Genomic DNA, 15,697 nt, shown 5'->3' on the forward strand with positions numbered 1-15,697 from the left:
TAAAATATAGCTGATGTCTTGAGAGTTTACACATAACAGCACGGACTATGTTAAAACTCAAGATATGTTGTTATACATATCTGGGTAACAATGGTTATTATTATTAATGTATTAATTAAGGAATACGAAGGGTGTAGAAGTAAAAAGAAACATACCTGATAGCAAATCTTACCCTAAACGAGGGGTTGGGGAGGGTGCCTGTTAGGGCATATATGGCAGTCGTCCATATTTATAACTTTTAATTAAATCTTATATTTTAACATAAGTGGAGCAACGGTATGTAGCCCAACATTCTGCTTAAAGCCAATAAAGAGCTTCCTACTTTGGTTGATGATGTCAAAACTCTGGACATCCTTTACCATTAGCTGGATACTCGATTTATAGATGTAATAAAGGAAAAAATAAACAGCTTCAGGGTATCAGTCTTCTTAAAAATGTCAACATATAAAATGACAACGCTTAAAAACATCCCAGTAATGTTCCAGATCACTATATTCTGCTCCAAAGACACACAATTTCAGTATGCAAGACTTGATAACACAGTGTAAATGTTAGCACAGTCCTTGGGATAAGATCTCACCATATAAGGAAACAGCACAAGGCTACAAAAGTTGATTGCAGTCAGTTTTCCTGCATTTCTTCTTGGAGATGGTGATGGTATTATCATCTTTAAATCCTTGTGGAGCTTTCCCTCTGTTTCATTATGCTGAAAACAACCACCTCCTTGATTGAAACATTATCAGCAGATACACTATCATTTTACATGGTGTAGCATATACAAGACTTCTTCAAGATAAGTCTGAGATGACAGCTTTAGTGTGAGTGTAGTACATCTTGGTGCCATTACTATAAGATATTTTTTTCATTCTGTAATATTAGAGATGTCACCGGTCTAGTGATCATGCATGGTGGTCCTTAAATGCTCTTTGGCACTGTAGAAAAATCCTGGGTAAATGTAATTCCACCTCTGTTTTACTCTTTCAGTTCTGAGGCTGGTAATTAAAGTCCATAATACGAGTACCTGCTAGGTTGACACACACACCCCGATCCTTCACTATAGTACTCCAAGATCACCAGGTCACATTTAATACCAGTTTCTACAACTTACAGGATCTGTGATAACAGTCATCAGTAGATAGACACTTTGAAAGCCTTCAATTCCTTATGTGCACTGATTCAGTTGAAATACCTTGACTTGTAAGAACTATTATAATAATCAAACTGTAAGACACAACAAAGTTTAGAGAAGAGACATATTCTGAATCTTGAAGTTTTCTTCTCCTTGAGTTATGTATGAAGGCAAATTCAGATGATGAGGGCTAAGAGAATTTTAAATTGTTGTTAGAATGTGATTATGGGCAAATCACAATCCTTCTGAGCCCTGTTTATTATTATTATTACTATTACTTGGTCTTTAAAAGGCAGACAAAGAGTATGACAGATTTCAAAGCTCTGAAACTTATTCTAATAGAAGTTTTATTATCCTTTCCTTAGGTTTTCTCAAAGAGTATGACACAGAATGAGTATGCTTACTAGTGAGAGTGAAATCTGGTGAGACAAAGCTATGAAAATATTTGTTCAGATAAAATATGGCCGGGATGAGATAGGCACCAGTATTGTAACCTTGCTGTGTATTTTAAATAGGGTCTTAAGAAAGAAAGGAAACAAGAAAGAAAGAAAAGAAAAGAAAAGAAAAGAAAAGAAAAGAAAAGAAAAGAAAAGAAAAGAAAAGAAAAGAAAAGAAAAGAAAAGAAAAGAAAGAAAAGAAAAGAAGAAAAGAAGAAAAGAAAAGAAAGAAAAGAAAAGAAAAGAAAAAAAAGAAAAAAAGAAAAGAAAGAGACTATAAATGCATCATTTATCCTGAACATATAAATTAAGCAGAATATAGCAGGGATAAATACATGAAACGTCGCAGAAAAATAGCCAGAGGCTTTTTCCCCTCTGCTACACTAAGCGGAGGATTTAAATGAAAATTACTAAATATAAACCAATGTGTGCACACACACACATTCAACCTCATACCCATAGAGAGACTAGCTTAATAATATAGCTCTGCTAAGCAAATCATTTCTTACATGATGCGAATCAAATGTCATGAAGACAGAAAGCCTATTATTGCTATTTCAAAACTATTTAAATGGTTGCTTCAAACATTTTTACCTACTCAGGAAAACATGTATCTTTTTTTTATTGAAAACATGTAACCTAAAGCTTTTTTAGCTATAGCTCCTTGCCTTCTTCCCTTTTTCAGAGGGTGGTATATTAAAAAAAAAAAAAAACTCACAGCTGGAGTGGGTTATTTATTTTGCTATTAATAGTGAGATAATTAAAGTACAGTACTAGATCACTGACTTGTACACTTTAAAGTAGTAAATTGTATATTCTGTGAATTTTACCTCAATTTAACAACAACAAAAAAAGGTACTCGGTGCTTTTAAAAGGCTTTGTAAATTTTATGGAGCGGGGAGGGGAAAGCTTTTGTAGTGTAGCTTTGTAACAGAGCACAACAGTGGGTCTGAATACCAAACAGGAGCTGGAACAACAAAACTGTTCTAAGCATGGTACGTTCCTGCATCAGTTAGGAGCTTCCAGGAACCCTTAGCATCATTGTACGTGTGAAGTGGACCAAGAACAAAGTCAATCACTGCCTTAGGATGTACAGGTCTGAGGGAACCTGGAGAGAATGGACTGGTTCTTTAACTACAACTTCCATCCAGCTGTTTCACAAAAGCTCTAGGTACTTCAGTTCAATTCTCAAGTAGCTTAGATGGCTTAGGTACCTAACAGGTAAAAACTAGATTTCTGTGGAACTCAAACCCAGACTCTCTAAAACACTATGGACCAGAATAGATTCTCTCAGGGAATCTAGAATTCTCAAGAGTGATTCTTTGGGAAAAAGCTCGTAACTAAGGAAGCTGGTATTAAAAGGCTGGTATGTCCAGCAACATACGGTTGCTAAGAATAAGACTCATGGTTGCAAATCACGGAGCAAATAGGAGATCGAAGGAGCAGTGGCTTCTTGATCCAGCAGCATGGTTTCACACCTAGTAGTCTTGAGCATGACTTGTACTTTGAAATATTATCACTTTTAAATGACATAATTGAAATGTCAGCTGACATATATGGATCAAGTCCAGTAAATTTAAAAATATTCTAGTGTCAGTAAATTAAAAGTGCTTCCAAACTAGGCATATTTGCTATTAATCCCTATCCCTGTTTCACTCTATCTTCAGAAATTTTTCCTAAAGGTCACATCTAAATATATAAAATGAAAGAACAGATTAGTTCAATAACTTGTAGGTTTATATCTATTCACATGCCACATTCTCTTTAGGGGCAAACTGTCAAAATATTTTTATATCCTGTTATAATAAAATTCTGAATTTCTCTCTCTTCCACTCTTCACTAATCTACTGCTTTTAATTCCAATTTGCTATATAAATAAAGCAGAAGGACCTGGTACAACCAAATAAGAAGAGCTAGTTCTTTTCAGTTTATATGTATGCTTGGGAGAAACTAGCTCATACTTGCAACATGAGCTCTTCAACTACCAGACCCACTGACTCTCAATCTTCCACATAAGAAGTAACATGTCTACCATCCCTCACACTCACTCAGCTTACCTTTACCTGTCCAGTCTCATCCCTGGCTCTTCCCAAGCTTTCCCTGAATTCTGCTTCCATAATCCCCTACTGTGCTGAGAAAGGACTCTTTATCCCACAGGGGAAGTTTTCCTTTGGGTCATCAAATTACATTTAATGTAATTTATTAATTTACACCTCACCCAGGATTCCCCAAGCGGTATCAAGCTTTCTACAATTCTCTCTAATACAGTGTGCTTTCTTAATCTCAAGAAACGGCTGGAGGGAAAGGGGGTAGAATGAGAGACCACAGGGGCTAGGAAAGCTAGCCTCCTTTCCAACTCCAGCCTTGATGTTAGACGTTTATCTACCATCCTTTCTCTGGTCTCAATCGTCATTCAGCACTGAATGGTGATCACAGTGACCACAGTCCCTAATCTTTCATTCCCTTAAAAACACTGTATCTGTTCTTTGACCTCACCAAAACCTAAAGTCATTGAACTCCCTTCAACACACTCACGTCATTGGTTCTTTCTTGCCTTAGTGGACTCTTCTTGACCACAAGATTATGTATTTCAATGTTGTCTTCTTCACCTTCTAACTAAACTCTCAATATTTGCTTTGCCTTTGATGCTTTGTGCAGAACCAGAGAAACATACGAAACCATACATATTTGGATTCTAAAAGTTTTTAATTTGATCCTTATCTTTACTCAGCAATTCTTGAATTTCGGAGGCATTTCTACCAGGCTCATTCTCAGAAGTTAATTTAATTGCCTTTCTTTACAGAGTCCCAACTCCACTCTTTACCCCTATTCTCACACAATATGCATTTGATAATTACTGATATGAGTCCCTTCCCATGTTCTCATTTTCTCTAATCTCACCTTCTCTTTCCTAGATTTTCTGGTTGTTCTTACAAAGAACAATGCCCTCTTCTCTATAGCTAAGCCCATAACCTAACCTCATCCCAGGAGCTTATCTCTTCCAGGCACTACAGAAATCTGTTACCCTACTGGAATAGCCTGCCTTCTCTTTAGCACTGTCCATCTCTTCCTCTCAAATGGCTCTATATGTTCTGCTTTTAAATATTTATCCATCATACCTTAAAGCGATTAATTCTAAGATCTACCACCCATCTAGTAAGCATCTTGTTTTTCTCTTTCCCTTAGCTTCCAAATGTTCTAAGTAAGTTATCAATGATTGCTGCATCCATAACCTTGACATTTCCTCACGAATCCTAGGAATCTGGCTTCCATCTTTACCTTTACGAAAGTCACATTTTTAAAGGTCTCCAGACACGTAGGCCTTTTCTTAGATCTTATGTTTTCTGGCTTGTAGTTCACAATTTCTTCTCCATTCCTACTACCACTGTTCTAATCCAGGCTATCTTATTTGCAATGCCCAGCAATATACATACTGGGAAATGTTTTCTAAGTGGCCCTAATTTTAAGCAAACACAACACCAAATTAATCTTTTTAAAATGCTACAATCAAGTTACATATTTAGCAAAGAACCTAGATTTCTCTACCATTGACCACATCCATATCAAGACTAAACTATCCTTCCTAGTTTCCAGTAAACTATTGTACACTTATTCCACCTGTATACCTCAAACAAGTCCATCTCCTTACTGTCCTTCTCTCCTAATCACTAGAGACCACTCCAATCTCTGTCTCTGGTTTTTTGTTTAGTCTGTTCTCTTTATTAAATTTCTCCCCTATATCCTCTAAATTTCAGCCATCCTTCAAAATCAAAAAGCCCCATACTTTTGTTATGAAGCCTTCCCCTGAACCAGCTTACATTAACTTTTTTAATTCCCATTTTTACTTTTCTATCAGCATAGCATTTGATTAGTTTACTAAACATTTCATGTGTAAATACCTGCATATATTCCTGCCATTTACTTAGCACAAGGAGACAATGCAGTAGGTACTCATTCGAGAGGAGGAAGAGCACTAAGGGCAGAAGGACTAGCTTGATGCTGGATAACTGACTTTGGTCCATATTTTATAAAAAAAAAAAAAAGACGTTCTTTTGGGTTATCACTTCTTTATAAGATGATCTTTTAAAAACGTTATTGTGTTTTCAATTGTATGATATCCATCTCTTAAAGCCAATTAAGCAGATTTGGGAAAACTTCAAGATCAAATAAACAGAAAAATCTAAAACCTTATGACTCAACAAGATAAAACATCCCCAGTTTTTAATGTATGCACAAATAACACGGTGGTCTTCATTTTGTAAGATTTCTATGCACCTGCAATTCATTCCTTTTTCTTGGCTTTCTGAGGCAATGCCTCTGCCGGAGTAGCTCCCTTATGGACCTGTATCACAGCAGAAGAGAACTCTGGCAATCTTGAAGGTGCTTGGAACACCGTACAAATAGGAACAATGTGAGTAAAAATGTGCACAGACAGAATGCATCCAAATGTTTTCTTTAAAAGAACATATATATAGAAAGCTCTACTTAACACCCAGAACACTAGGAAACATGCGCATACACACACGACTAAGATACTTAAATCAGAATCATGGATGTATGTCTTCCCTACTATTATTTTTTTCACTCCCTTCAAATTATCATGTATTTTAAAATTTCAGGTATCACTACTTAATATCCTAGGTTGCCACTGTCTGAGCGATGAATGATGAATCTCGACCACTACAGCTGTTCTTGTTAAAATATATTAAGAGCTGACTCTACAGAAACAATTTGAGATAAAACAATTTGAGATAAAATTCTGGGATCCCTGGGTGGCTCAGTGGTTTAGTGCCTGCCTTTGGCCCAGGGCGTGATCCTGGAGTCCCAGGATCGAGTCCCACGTCGGGCTCCCTGCACGGAGCCTGCTTCTCCTTCTGCCTGTGTTCTGCCTCTCTCTCTCTCTCTCTCTCTCATGAATGAATAAATAAAATATTAAAAAAAAAAACAACTGTCACATTCTGTTACCCCTGATGATAGGATCTATGCTTTATTCAACTCTTAAGACCTAACTAAAAAGGTCACTATACAGAACAGGCACTCAAATATTTGACTAATATTTTGTTGTAATAGGGACAGAGTACATAAAAGCACCACCTGGAAAAAAAATGTGACAGTGGAATGAAAAGGAAAATATTATTAATCAGAAAACATTTTCTAATGGAATTTTTAAGAAAATAAAAAGAGGCACTTGACACTCATCATGACTTAAATTATTCACTCCAGATCTCTATTTCCTACAGTGGCACTAAAGCCATTTAAGGTAGCAGCTCTTAACTTCTCTTCCAGGGGTGGGAGGCTGGGGTGTTACCAAGCCCTTTATAAGTCTGATAACTATGGATTTTCTCCCCAGAAAAAAGGGGACAACTGTACATACGTACAAAATCAGAACTTTGCTAGTACATCCAAAGGGTTCTGAACTCTAGCTTCTAAAATCACTGATTTAAGAAACAGACTAGTTACTTTTTAAAAGGATGTAAAAGCATAAAAAGCTTCCCTTGTGCATGATATATCAATCATGTAGGAATGTAACAAAAACTAATCTGGTTTTTTATAATCTTTTCATTCTTTACCATCATTTGGCTTCATCAACTTACTTGCTATGTGAAGTGATACTTTCTTTTATGTGTTGTGTAATTTCTTCTGTGCTTTTAATATAATTAATTACCATTACTTAAAAAAACACACTATATGAAATATTAAGTAAACAGTGAGGCTTATTATTCTAGGTTTACAAGGGCTTGAAATTACAAAGTTAAAGGATAATCTTTAGCTATTCTGTGTGAAAATAAGCTGAAGCCTAAGTGCCCAAGAAGCATTTTCCTCATGTATGGTGTGTGTCAAAATTATGAAGGATGGAGAAGTAGGCAGGAAGAGAGTTTTGGGTTCTAGCAAGTCTAGACAAACTACCTGACAGTTTTTCAACCCTGGCTAGGAAAGAGAAAGGAGAGATAAAGTGTACCACAGGAAAAAAGCATTGTTCAACAGATGTATCTCTTTCTCAACACAGAGAAATAAAGTAAATGGGAGCAAACCATCTGTCTTTGTAAGAAGATCCAGGCGATGAAAGGCTTGCATTGCTGGCTGGAGAAAGCTATGTACTAATAAGCTTCCTTATTGGGAGCCCAAAGCCTAGGAACCTTAGCACCACAGAAGAGACATTACATGGATGTCTTGGCCTCTTACAACAAAAATGAAACCATAATTAACCCATGATAAAAGGCTTCTGTCTAATAAGTCTATAATATTCTATTTGCAGTTTCTAAATTTCTTGTAATGCTGCCCTAAAGTCACTTTTTAATAGAAATTAGAAATTGTCACTTATGTAGAATCTAACAAAAATAATTTAAGTGGCTACATAATTAGCTGTTCCTACACTTCAGTTAAGCAGATCAAAGGATATCTAAGAATAGATTTTAGTTTCCCCACTATACCTATGGACAAAGCCATTCCATTTGTTGTGTTATATCTAACAGAAAATAATCAGACTTTATATATAGAGAGGTAACCTTGAAAACTCCAACATGATATTAAGTATCATTTTGTAATAATGTAGTTTTAAATAATAATTATTATTTTAAATACTTAGGCTTCCTTTTTTGGTATTCACATTACTCTTTTAATATTTTAACAAATAAAGGCATATCTTTTATCACAATTGTTTTTTGAAAACATCAAGAGGAGATCTGTCTTCCCAGATACTTAATTTAGCAGAATATGGTCATGTTTTCTGAATCAGCTTTTATCTGCTGCTCAGAATTGATTTCAGTCTTATTTTCTTTCATTATCAGCTTTAAAATTATTTCAAAAAATTGTGTATTATTCAAAAACATTAATTCATATTATGTCCTAATAAAGTACTTCACTATCCTCAGTGAGCAAAATTACCTACAACTTACATGGCCTAATTTTAGAGGATCCTCAATCTCTTTTTCCTCCACTTTAGTCTCATTCTGGCCAGGTACTTGTAATATAGATTTATTATCACATTTCAATTATTAAACAACGAAGCTTCCAAACAGATATCTCACAGAACTACTGTTTGTTCAATAAAAATGTTACACTACTACGGTTGCTTCTCACATACAATGTTTACCCCATATTCAAGTTTCTGATAAATCAACTGTAAGTTGAAATTCTGTTTCTGAGGCATTTCCTGGTATACTAGGCAGTGCATTAGAAAAGAGATATTGCATTTAGGCTATAATAATTAACCTTCTATATATAATTAACAACCATTCAAAAGAAAGTGCAAATGTGCAAATGAGAGACAACAAAAACAGTTTCTAAACATGTAATGCATTAATATAGGATATAAATCCATACAACTAAAAATAATTGCTGACAACATCCTTCTGAGCATTAAACAACACCACCAATTTTGTTTTATATGTTTTCTTTCTTCTCAAGTACTCAAAGAAATGCAATAGACATTATCTTAATTTTCAAATTTTTCATGAGTATATTAGGATATTACCATTTTTTTTCACAAATCAGAAAACAAGGAACTACCATTATCTTTGCATAATTTCAATAATAGAGCCAAAATAAGAACAATTCTAGCTAATCTCATCTGGGATCTTAATTAGTACTACAAGTTTATTTGTGTGAGTTAAAAATAGTATCACTCATGAGAAACAATGCCAAAATTATTATGCTAATAAATAGTGTTAAAGGCCTAATGAAGAAATACTTTAGCAACTACGAGGTAACACACTAGTTGTAGGCATGAGGAACGTTTATATTGGCTCTTTTGGGTGTATACATTAAATGCAAAATCAGAAAGGAATCATGCAAAAAATCCGGTTGCCCATGCAAGCACCCCAGAGTCTAATCCTCTCCTCTCAGTTCTGTTGTCAGGCCACAGTAGTGTGGAGACTTGTAGGCTGCTGTCCTTGTTGTAATGAATGGGAAGAGGCTGACAGTGGCATGGTCGAAACCTTCACCTCTTCTTCCCCTGTGGAAAAGTCAGTCATGGTCTAGTTATGGGTGACTAGATTTGTTAACAGTCCCTTTAAAAATGATTTCAATATTTGGAATACTGATACATATATAAAATACATGCTTAATGGCTGGAATCCGGGTGTGAAACAAGACATGAATTTTAAAATATAAACTTATCAAGTACCTACAAAGTAGTTACACTATAAACACACCCTTCAATTTAATACTATGTCAGATATAAGAACAAATATAATAGATTTTAGATTTTTATTTTATAAATAAAAGAAAAGAAAAAAAAAAAAAGAGAGACCAGGAAAGCCATTCTTTTCCAAGTCAATTGGACCCCTTTTCACTTCAGATACTTCTCTAACAGTATTTTGGGAAAAAAATTAAAAATAAGTTCACAGGTGTGAAAACATGCTTTTAAAAGGAAAAATGACAAATCCGTGTTTTAAAATCAGAAATTATATTTATAAAAAATAACAATATAAATATTAATTTACCATATAGCATCTGGAAATTCACTGTGTACTTCTGAAGGGATCAAAGGAGTAAAATGATCCAATTGACTGAAAGCGAGACGACTACTTCTAGGTCAGAGAACTATACATGAAAGGAGGTCAGGTCTAATTATAATCAATAATTACTGGACTATAAGTGACTTGTTTCACACATGACTCAAAATCCATTCAAGTCACTGTTAGAATAGCTAATTCAGTAATAAAATTTAAAGAAAAATGTCCTTTCATGAAAACACGAAAAAAATCCAATCCTAAACAGTTTCAAATATTTTTCTAAGCATATCTTAAAACAACAATGCTTACAGACTGAGACTATTATTTGTTTTCCAAATAATTTTTAGTGTTATGGAATAAAAACATCTTGGCAGAGTCCTTTGAAAAATAAATTTGCAAAATTACATTTGGAAATATTTAACTGACAATATGAAGAAAGACTCTCAGCCTTTAGAACAGGTTATTTCATAATTTTCAGTAAATTGGCCAAGATTCTATAAACTCCAAGTACACAGCAAGGAGGCTGTGTAGAAAAAACTTTACATAGGGTTTCTGGTGAGAACATGATACTAATAAGGACTACGCAAGACATTCATTTTTTTTCAAGTTGATAAACTTCATTCTATTTTGTAAGCTATAGGCCATACCCCTGAGCTGGGCCAATTGTCTCAGGAATATATACTAATGATGAAAAGGAATCTGCAAGGGTGTGAGAGCAACAATCAATTACTATAGGAAGAAAGCCAAGTTAAAGTACAAGCCAGTGATCTTCATTTGTGAAGGTGAACATCAATGTTGGAGTGGAAAAACATTTCATTTTGAATGTGGGATCTGGGTGGTACTACTACTACTACTACTAATTGAATGTTTGATTTTTAATAAATTATTTAACCTGGAACATAGATTTGCTATTTCTAAAAGAAGGAGCTGAACAAGATAAGTCACTTTTTAGGAAAAGTCACTTCTTAAACAAAAACAAACACATGGTTCCAATAATAAAAAATATCTGAAGGGACCTACTATAATTTTCCACTAATCAAAGGTTTCCCTCAAGAATATTTATTTCAAAAATCCTTCTACGGTTAGCAAACTGGATGTGCAGCCAAGAAAATGATAGTAAAAAGATTTTGCCAAATTAAGGAAATAACTAATCTTAAGCAAAAAAAAAAAAAAAAAAAAGTTTTCATGTAGGCATAAGAAATGGAAGCCGCATTTCTGTCAAACTTCTGGCAACTGTCCTTCCCATGATAGGTTTCAGATATAACAATTTTTAATAATCTAACTGAAACAAACCAACACTAAAAGTTTAAATACAAATATATAATAAATATAGACATGGTATCTGTAAGATATATAGGTGAGTGACACCTGAGTTATTTGTTCTTAAAGGTCAGGGACCCTGTTTTGCTCTACGTATCTAAAGAATAAATAAATATACATGCCTTTTCCAGTCTAAGCATATCTTAAAGTGGCAGGTATCATAGAAACAGTAGGTACTCTCCGTTAATGAAGCACTTCACCAACAGCTCCCCTGGTAAGATACCATGATATTCATTGCAGGGTACAAAGTTGAACCTACTTCAATAGTTCAACCCAAGTACAAATGATTTATAATTAGGGGTGGGGGAGGCAGATATTGCCTAGGTATTAAATTGCTTCATATTAGACACAGTTAAAATATACATAGTTTTCCAGAATTTCACTTTCTGTCATTTCTAATTATTACTGAAAGTCCCAAATGATCTGGCTATAATTATATAACTATTCTGTTTTGAGACTTAGCACATTCAGCTTCCTGAGATATCTCCCTAATATTTATAGGACATGAGAGTATTCTAACTCTTAACAATTTTAAATCTTTTGGTGCATTAAAACTAAAATTTCTCATCAGAGACTTAAAAGTAACCTAATAATAAGCTTATTCATAAGTCACCATTTAAATATCAAACAAGTATGCACAGACAAAAACAGAAAATCTGAAATAACAAACTCTCCCAACCTCCCAGAAAATATGACAATGATTCAGGACCTACAAGTTGGTAACTTCATTCTTAGAATTTCTGGGGAAAAAAAGTATTTTATGTTCTATAGTTGAGTATATTTTAAAAGGAAAACCCACAGAATAATACCATAATTTAATGCCACATTTTTTTTATAAAGTATCTAGTTTAGATGAAGATTTCAAATGACTAACATGAGGACAACTATACTCACAAATCAGTAATTATTCATGACCACTGTGGCGTTTTCACAATATATACTGGTTTGAAATATTTGGGTTAAAATTATTCTTTTTGTGCTAATGGACAATATGGTAACTGTGAAATCAGAAGAACGGATAACTTACTGAAGATAGTCATGTAGTAAGTCAAATAAAAGTATACAATGAAGATAGCTAAGAACTATCATCCCCCAAAGGCACCCTTCTTCCTAACATATCAAGTCCATACTATGTTGCCTTGCTGTCAGAGTTCCCCAAGTTCTCATCCATTCTATTTATACATGAAGCACCTCCCATTACTGAAGGCAGTTTTATTGCTTCTTAATGAAATGACATACTAATTCCTGTCTTCACATCTTTATTCAGGAGTTCCCATCAGTATAAAAGGTCTCTCTTTTCCCCACTAACCCAAATCCAAGATACCACAGTACAGATCAATTCCTACTTCAATGAAGCCTTCCCAACAATTATAGCCTCATCTGATAATCTCTCAGATTCCAGTTATCATACAGTTACCACTCTCATACATAATATTATTTCTTCAACTACACTGCAAAATTCCTGGAAATAGTATCCATATTTTATAGTTCTTTTATATTAACCACATGGCCTAGTTCATTGTTGGGCAAACAAGAACCCAAATATTCACTGTAATTGGTTTAATATTTTATTTTTGAATGTTTAGGATATTTAGGGGAACTTTAACTCTTAATGTTGTTACTGGTCATGAAATACACTACTAGTCATTAAAATGCCACATTTCTAAATGATTAAAGCAAAACAAAACAAAATTACACTCTAACATGCTGTCGTGAATGGAAGATTAAAAAAGCAGTATCAGGAACTCAATACTTAAGTGTTTCACAAGTGAGTATCACATTAGAAGGAGAAGACTGAAAAATGTCACTCTGAATTACCTACTAACTACCATAATCAAATGAACAAATATCATGAATCCCACTGAAAGATGAACCAATAGATTGGTGCTATCATATTTATATAAAGTAACTTCACTTTATCAACTGTAAACTTCACTGTATCAAAAGCCACAAACCATATTCCCTTAACCCATCTACTTGTCTTGAAAATGAAATGTGGTTGATCACAAAAAGAACAGAGTCAAAGAACTCTGATGGATCTCTCCAAATTCACCTATCAATCTTACTAAAAACAAGAGAACAAACAACCTGCTGGTAACAGCACATTATTACAGTAAGACTGTGCCATGCCATATCTTAAAGGCCATGACAAGGGATAACAAATAATTTTATGAGTTATGTAACATTGTGAGGGACTATTCTATTCTACTTGAGAATCAGAAGAGAGAGAAATTCTCTTTTACTAGTCATCTATTTCTAAAGCCCAAATTAAATAAATTTGAAAAAAAAATAAAATTAACAAGAAGGATTTCTTTAGATACAGAAGTCACTTGATCTAATAAATGTTATATGGGACCTTAAAACCCAAAAGTTCTGAAACCTTCAAGGGTAGCAGTACAAAACCAGAAGTATTCTGGTATCACTCTTAAAGAACCTAACATTTTCCATAGAAATAAAAACATGACAGACCAAAAGGGAAAGTATCTTTCCTTAAACAACTGCTTTTTCACAGAAAGTATACACGTTATCTGTGAAACATTAATAAACAGAGTTCTCAAATATTAAGTACTTTATTAACATATAGCCCAGTTTACGTGTGTGTGTGTGTGTGTTTGCGCATGTGTATCAGTCAGATACACTTATACTTTTGTATAAGTAATTGCCAAAAGTAGTCAAAGAGTGGCTTTGTCCCTCATGCTCTCACTAAGTACCATCTCAAAAAAATTTTTTTGAATCAGTTTACTTTTAGAATGTATAATCAGAATTTGTACCATGGTGTTGGACTTTCCAGCACCATGATTTCAGAGCCCATTTTTTTCTTTTTCTTTGTGCATTTATATTCCATATGAAAGTATGGTAACTACCCTGTTAAATAAAATGCTTCCAGGTTATAATTAGGTATAATACTCCACCATCCTTATAAAGCTCAATATTACAAGGCATCCATCCAATTAAAAATTTTTTAGATGATGATAAGGACTTTTTTTTCCCCATAGAAATTTCCAAGAATAATAAGTACTCTCTGTTATTCAAAAATTCCCTTCCTTCCCACCCAACAACCTGAAGGCATGAGTTATTCACAAATTCTCAAAGGCTATAAATGAACCTACCTGCTATAGGGATCCCTCCCAGACCTGTGTTGTGCTGTGGCGGGAGATTCAAGTCCAAGAAATTACTATTTGAGGTGGGGTTTGCTGTGTGGTTCAAGTGCATGATGCTATTGCGTGGAAAGGCCATCCAAGGATAGCGGGCTGCCTGGCCTGGAAAACTGAATGAATTATAAACTGCTCGGTGCTGCTGAAATTGAGGGAACCTCTGTGGCAAGACTGAAAAGGTACTATTGAGAGAGTTGGCATTTGTCGGTGCAGCAGGATGCAGGAATCCAGAGCCCGGACCTTTGGCGGTTGTAGTGTGTGAAGAGGAGTTCTGAAGAGATGTGGGCGAGAGGGAAGGCTGGTCTTGGACTGACAGTTCCTTTTCAATCAGGTCTGCTAAGGCTTTTCGAGTGACATCAAAGGGGTCAAAACCCAAGTCATCCTCTGGTTGTTTAGAAGAACCAAAGCCAAATGCTGCTTGCCAGTCTGTAGAGGATGATACTGGGATTGTTTCTGTTGGGAACACAATTGGTAATAAATTGAAAATACGCAGTTCACTTGTACACTTCAGGAAAGTTATACTAGTGAAAGTTAAACACATCGTATTACAAGATAAAGGCAAATATATCCAAAGGCTGTATGCCTTCTTAGCACATTATCATATTATAAAAGGTCTCATATACTTCTACCAATGATTGCATTCTTAAGTTACCAATAAAAAATGAATGATACAGATTTTGGTAATTGAAGAAAACAAAATACTTGAAACCCAAATTATACCTTCAGCTATTCACAACCAAAACATGGAAGAAGTCATTTCAATGAAATAAGGTATTACATGATTGTAAGAGAATTCAATTAGTAAAGTCTATTTTTAGACTTTATCAAAATGTATTTATCAAAGGCAAAGTCTAAGTGATTTTGAATATTTGCTTTATATACTACCAGGAAAAAAATAAAGTAACTTAATGAAAAAAATATCTACTTAAACTTTATGTATTTTTTAAAATTGTCTGCTCCACTGATAATAGGTGTTATATTTTCAATGTTAATTCTATGCCATCCTTCACATCAATAAGAAAACTTATAATGAATAAAAATGAAAATGGCTCAAAAATGTCAAAATGTAACTTTCAATATTAAGTAACATACCTCTTTGTCGGCTGGAGAAAAAAAATCTTAAATTTAACTATATAAACACAAATAAGGTTAAAAATGTAAGCCCTTAATAATTCCTAGAGGAATAAGCATTTTATTATC

General features: G+C 34.3%; 1 protein-coding gene across 7 annotated transcripts in view; it reads right to left on the reverse strand.

Moving 5' to 3' along the window:
• CNOT4 (CCR4-NOT transcription complex subunit 4) overlaps nt 1-15,697 on the reverse strand; it is a 137,136-nt gene that overhangs the window by 16,574 nt on the left and 104,865 nt on the right. For 5 of the 7 annotated variants that reach the window (XM_025464136.3, XM_025464134.3, XM_025464135.3 and 2 more), the window contains one exon: nt 14,453-14,950. In XM_025464136.3, the coding sequence (XP_025319921.1) occupies nt 14,453-14,950 (498 nt within the window). Of the gene's footprint in view, nt 1-474; nt 9,521-14,452; nt 14,951-15,697 lie in introns of those variants that run through there. The other 2 variants (XM_025464138.3, XM_025464137.3) reach the window with 1 other exon arrangement.

The sequence above is a fragment of the Canis lupus genome, chromosome 16, assembly GCF_003254725.2.
Source record: "Canis lupus dingo isolate Sandy chromosome 16, ASM325472v2, whole genome shotgun sequence".
Taxonomy (NCBI): Eukaryota; Metazoa; Chordata; class Mammalia; order Carnivora; family Canidae; genus Canis; species Canis lupus.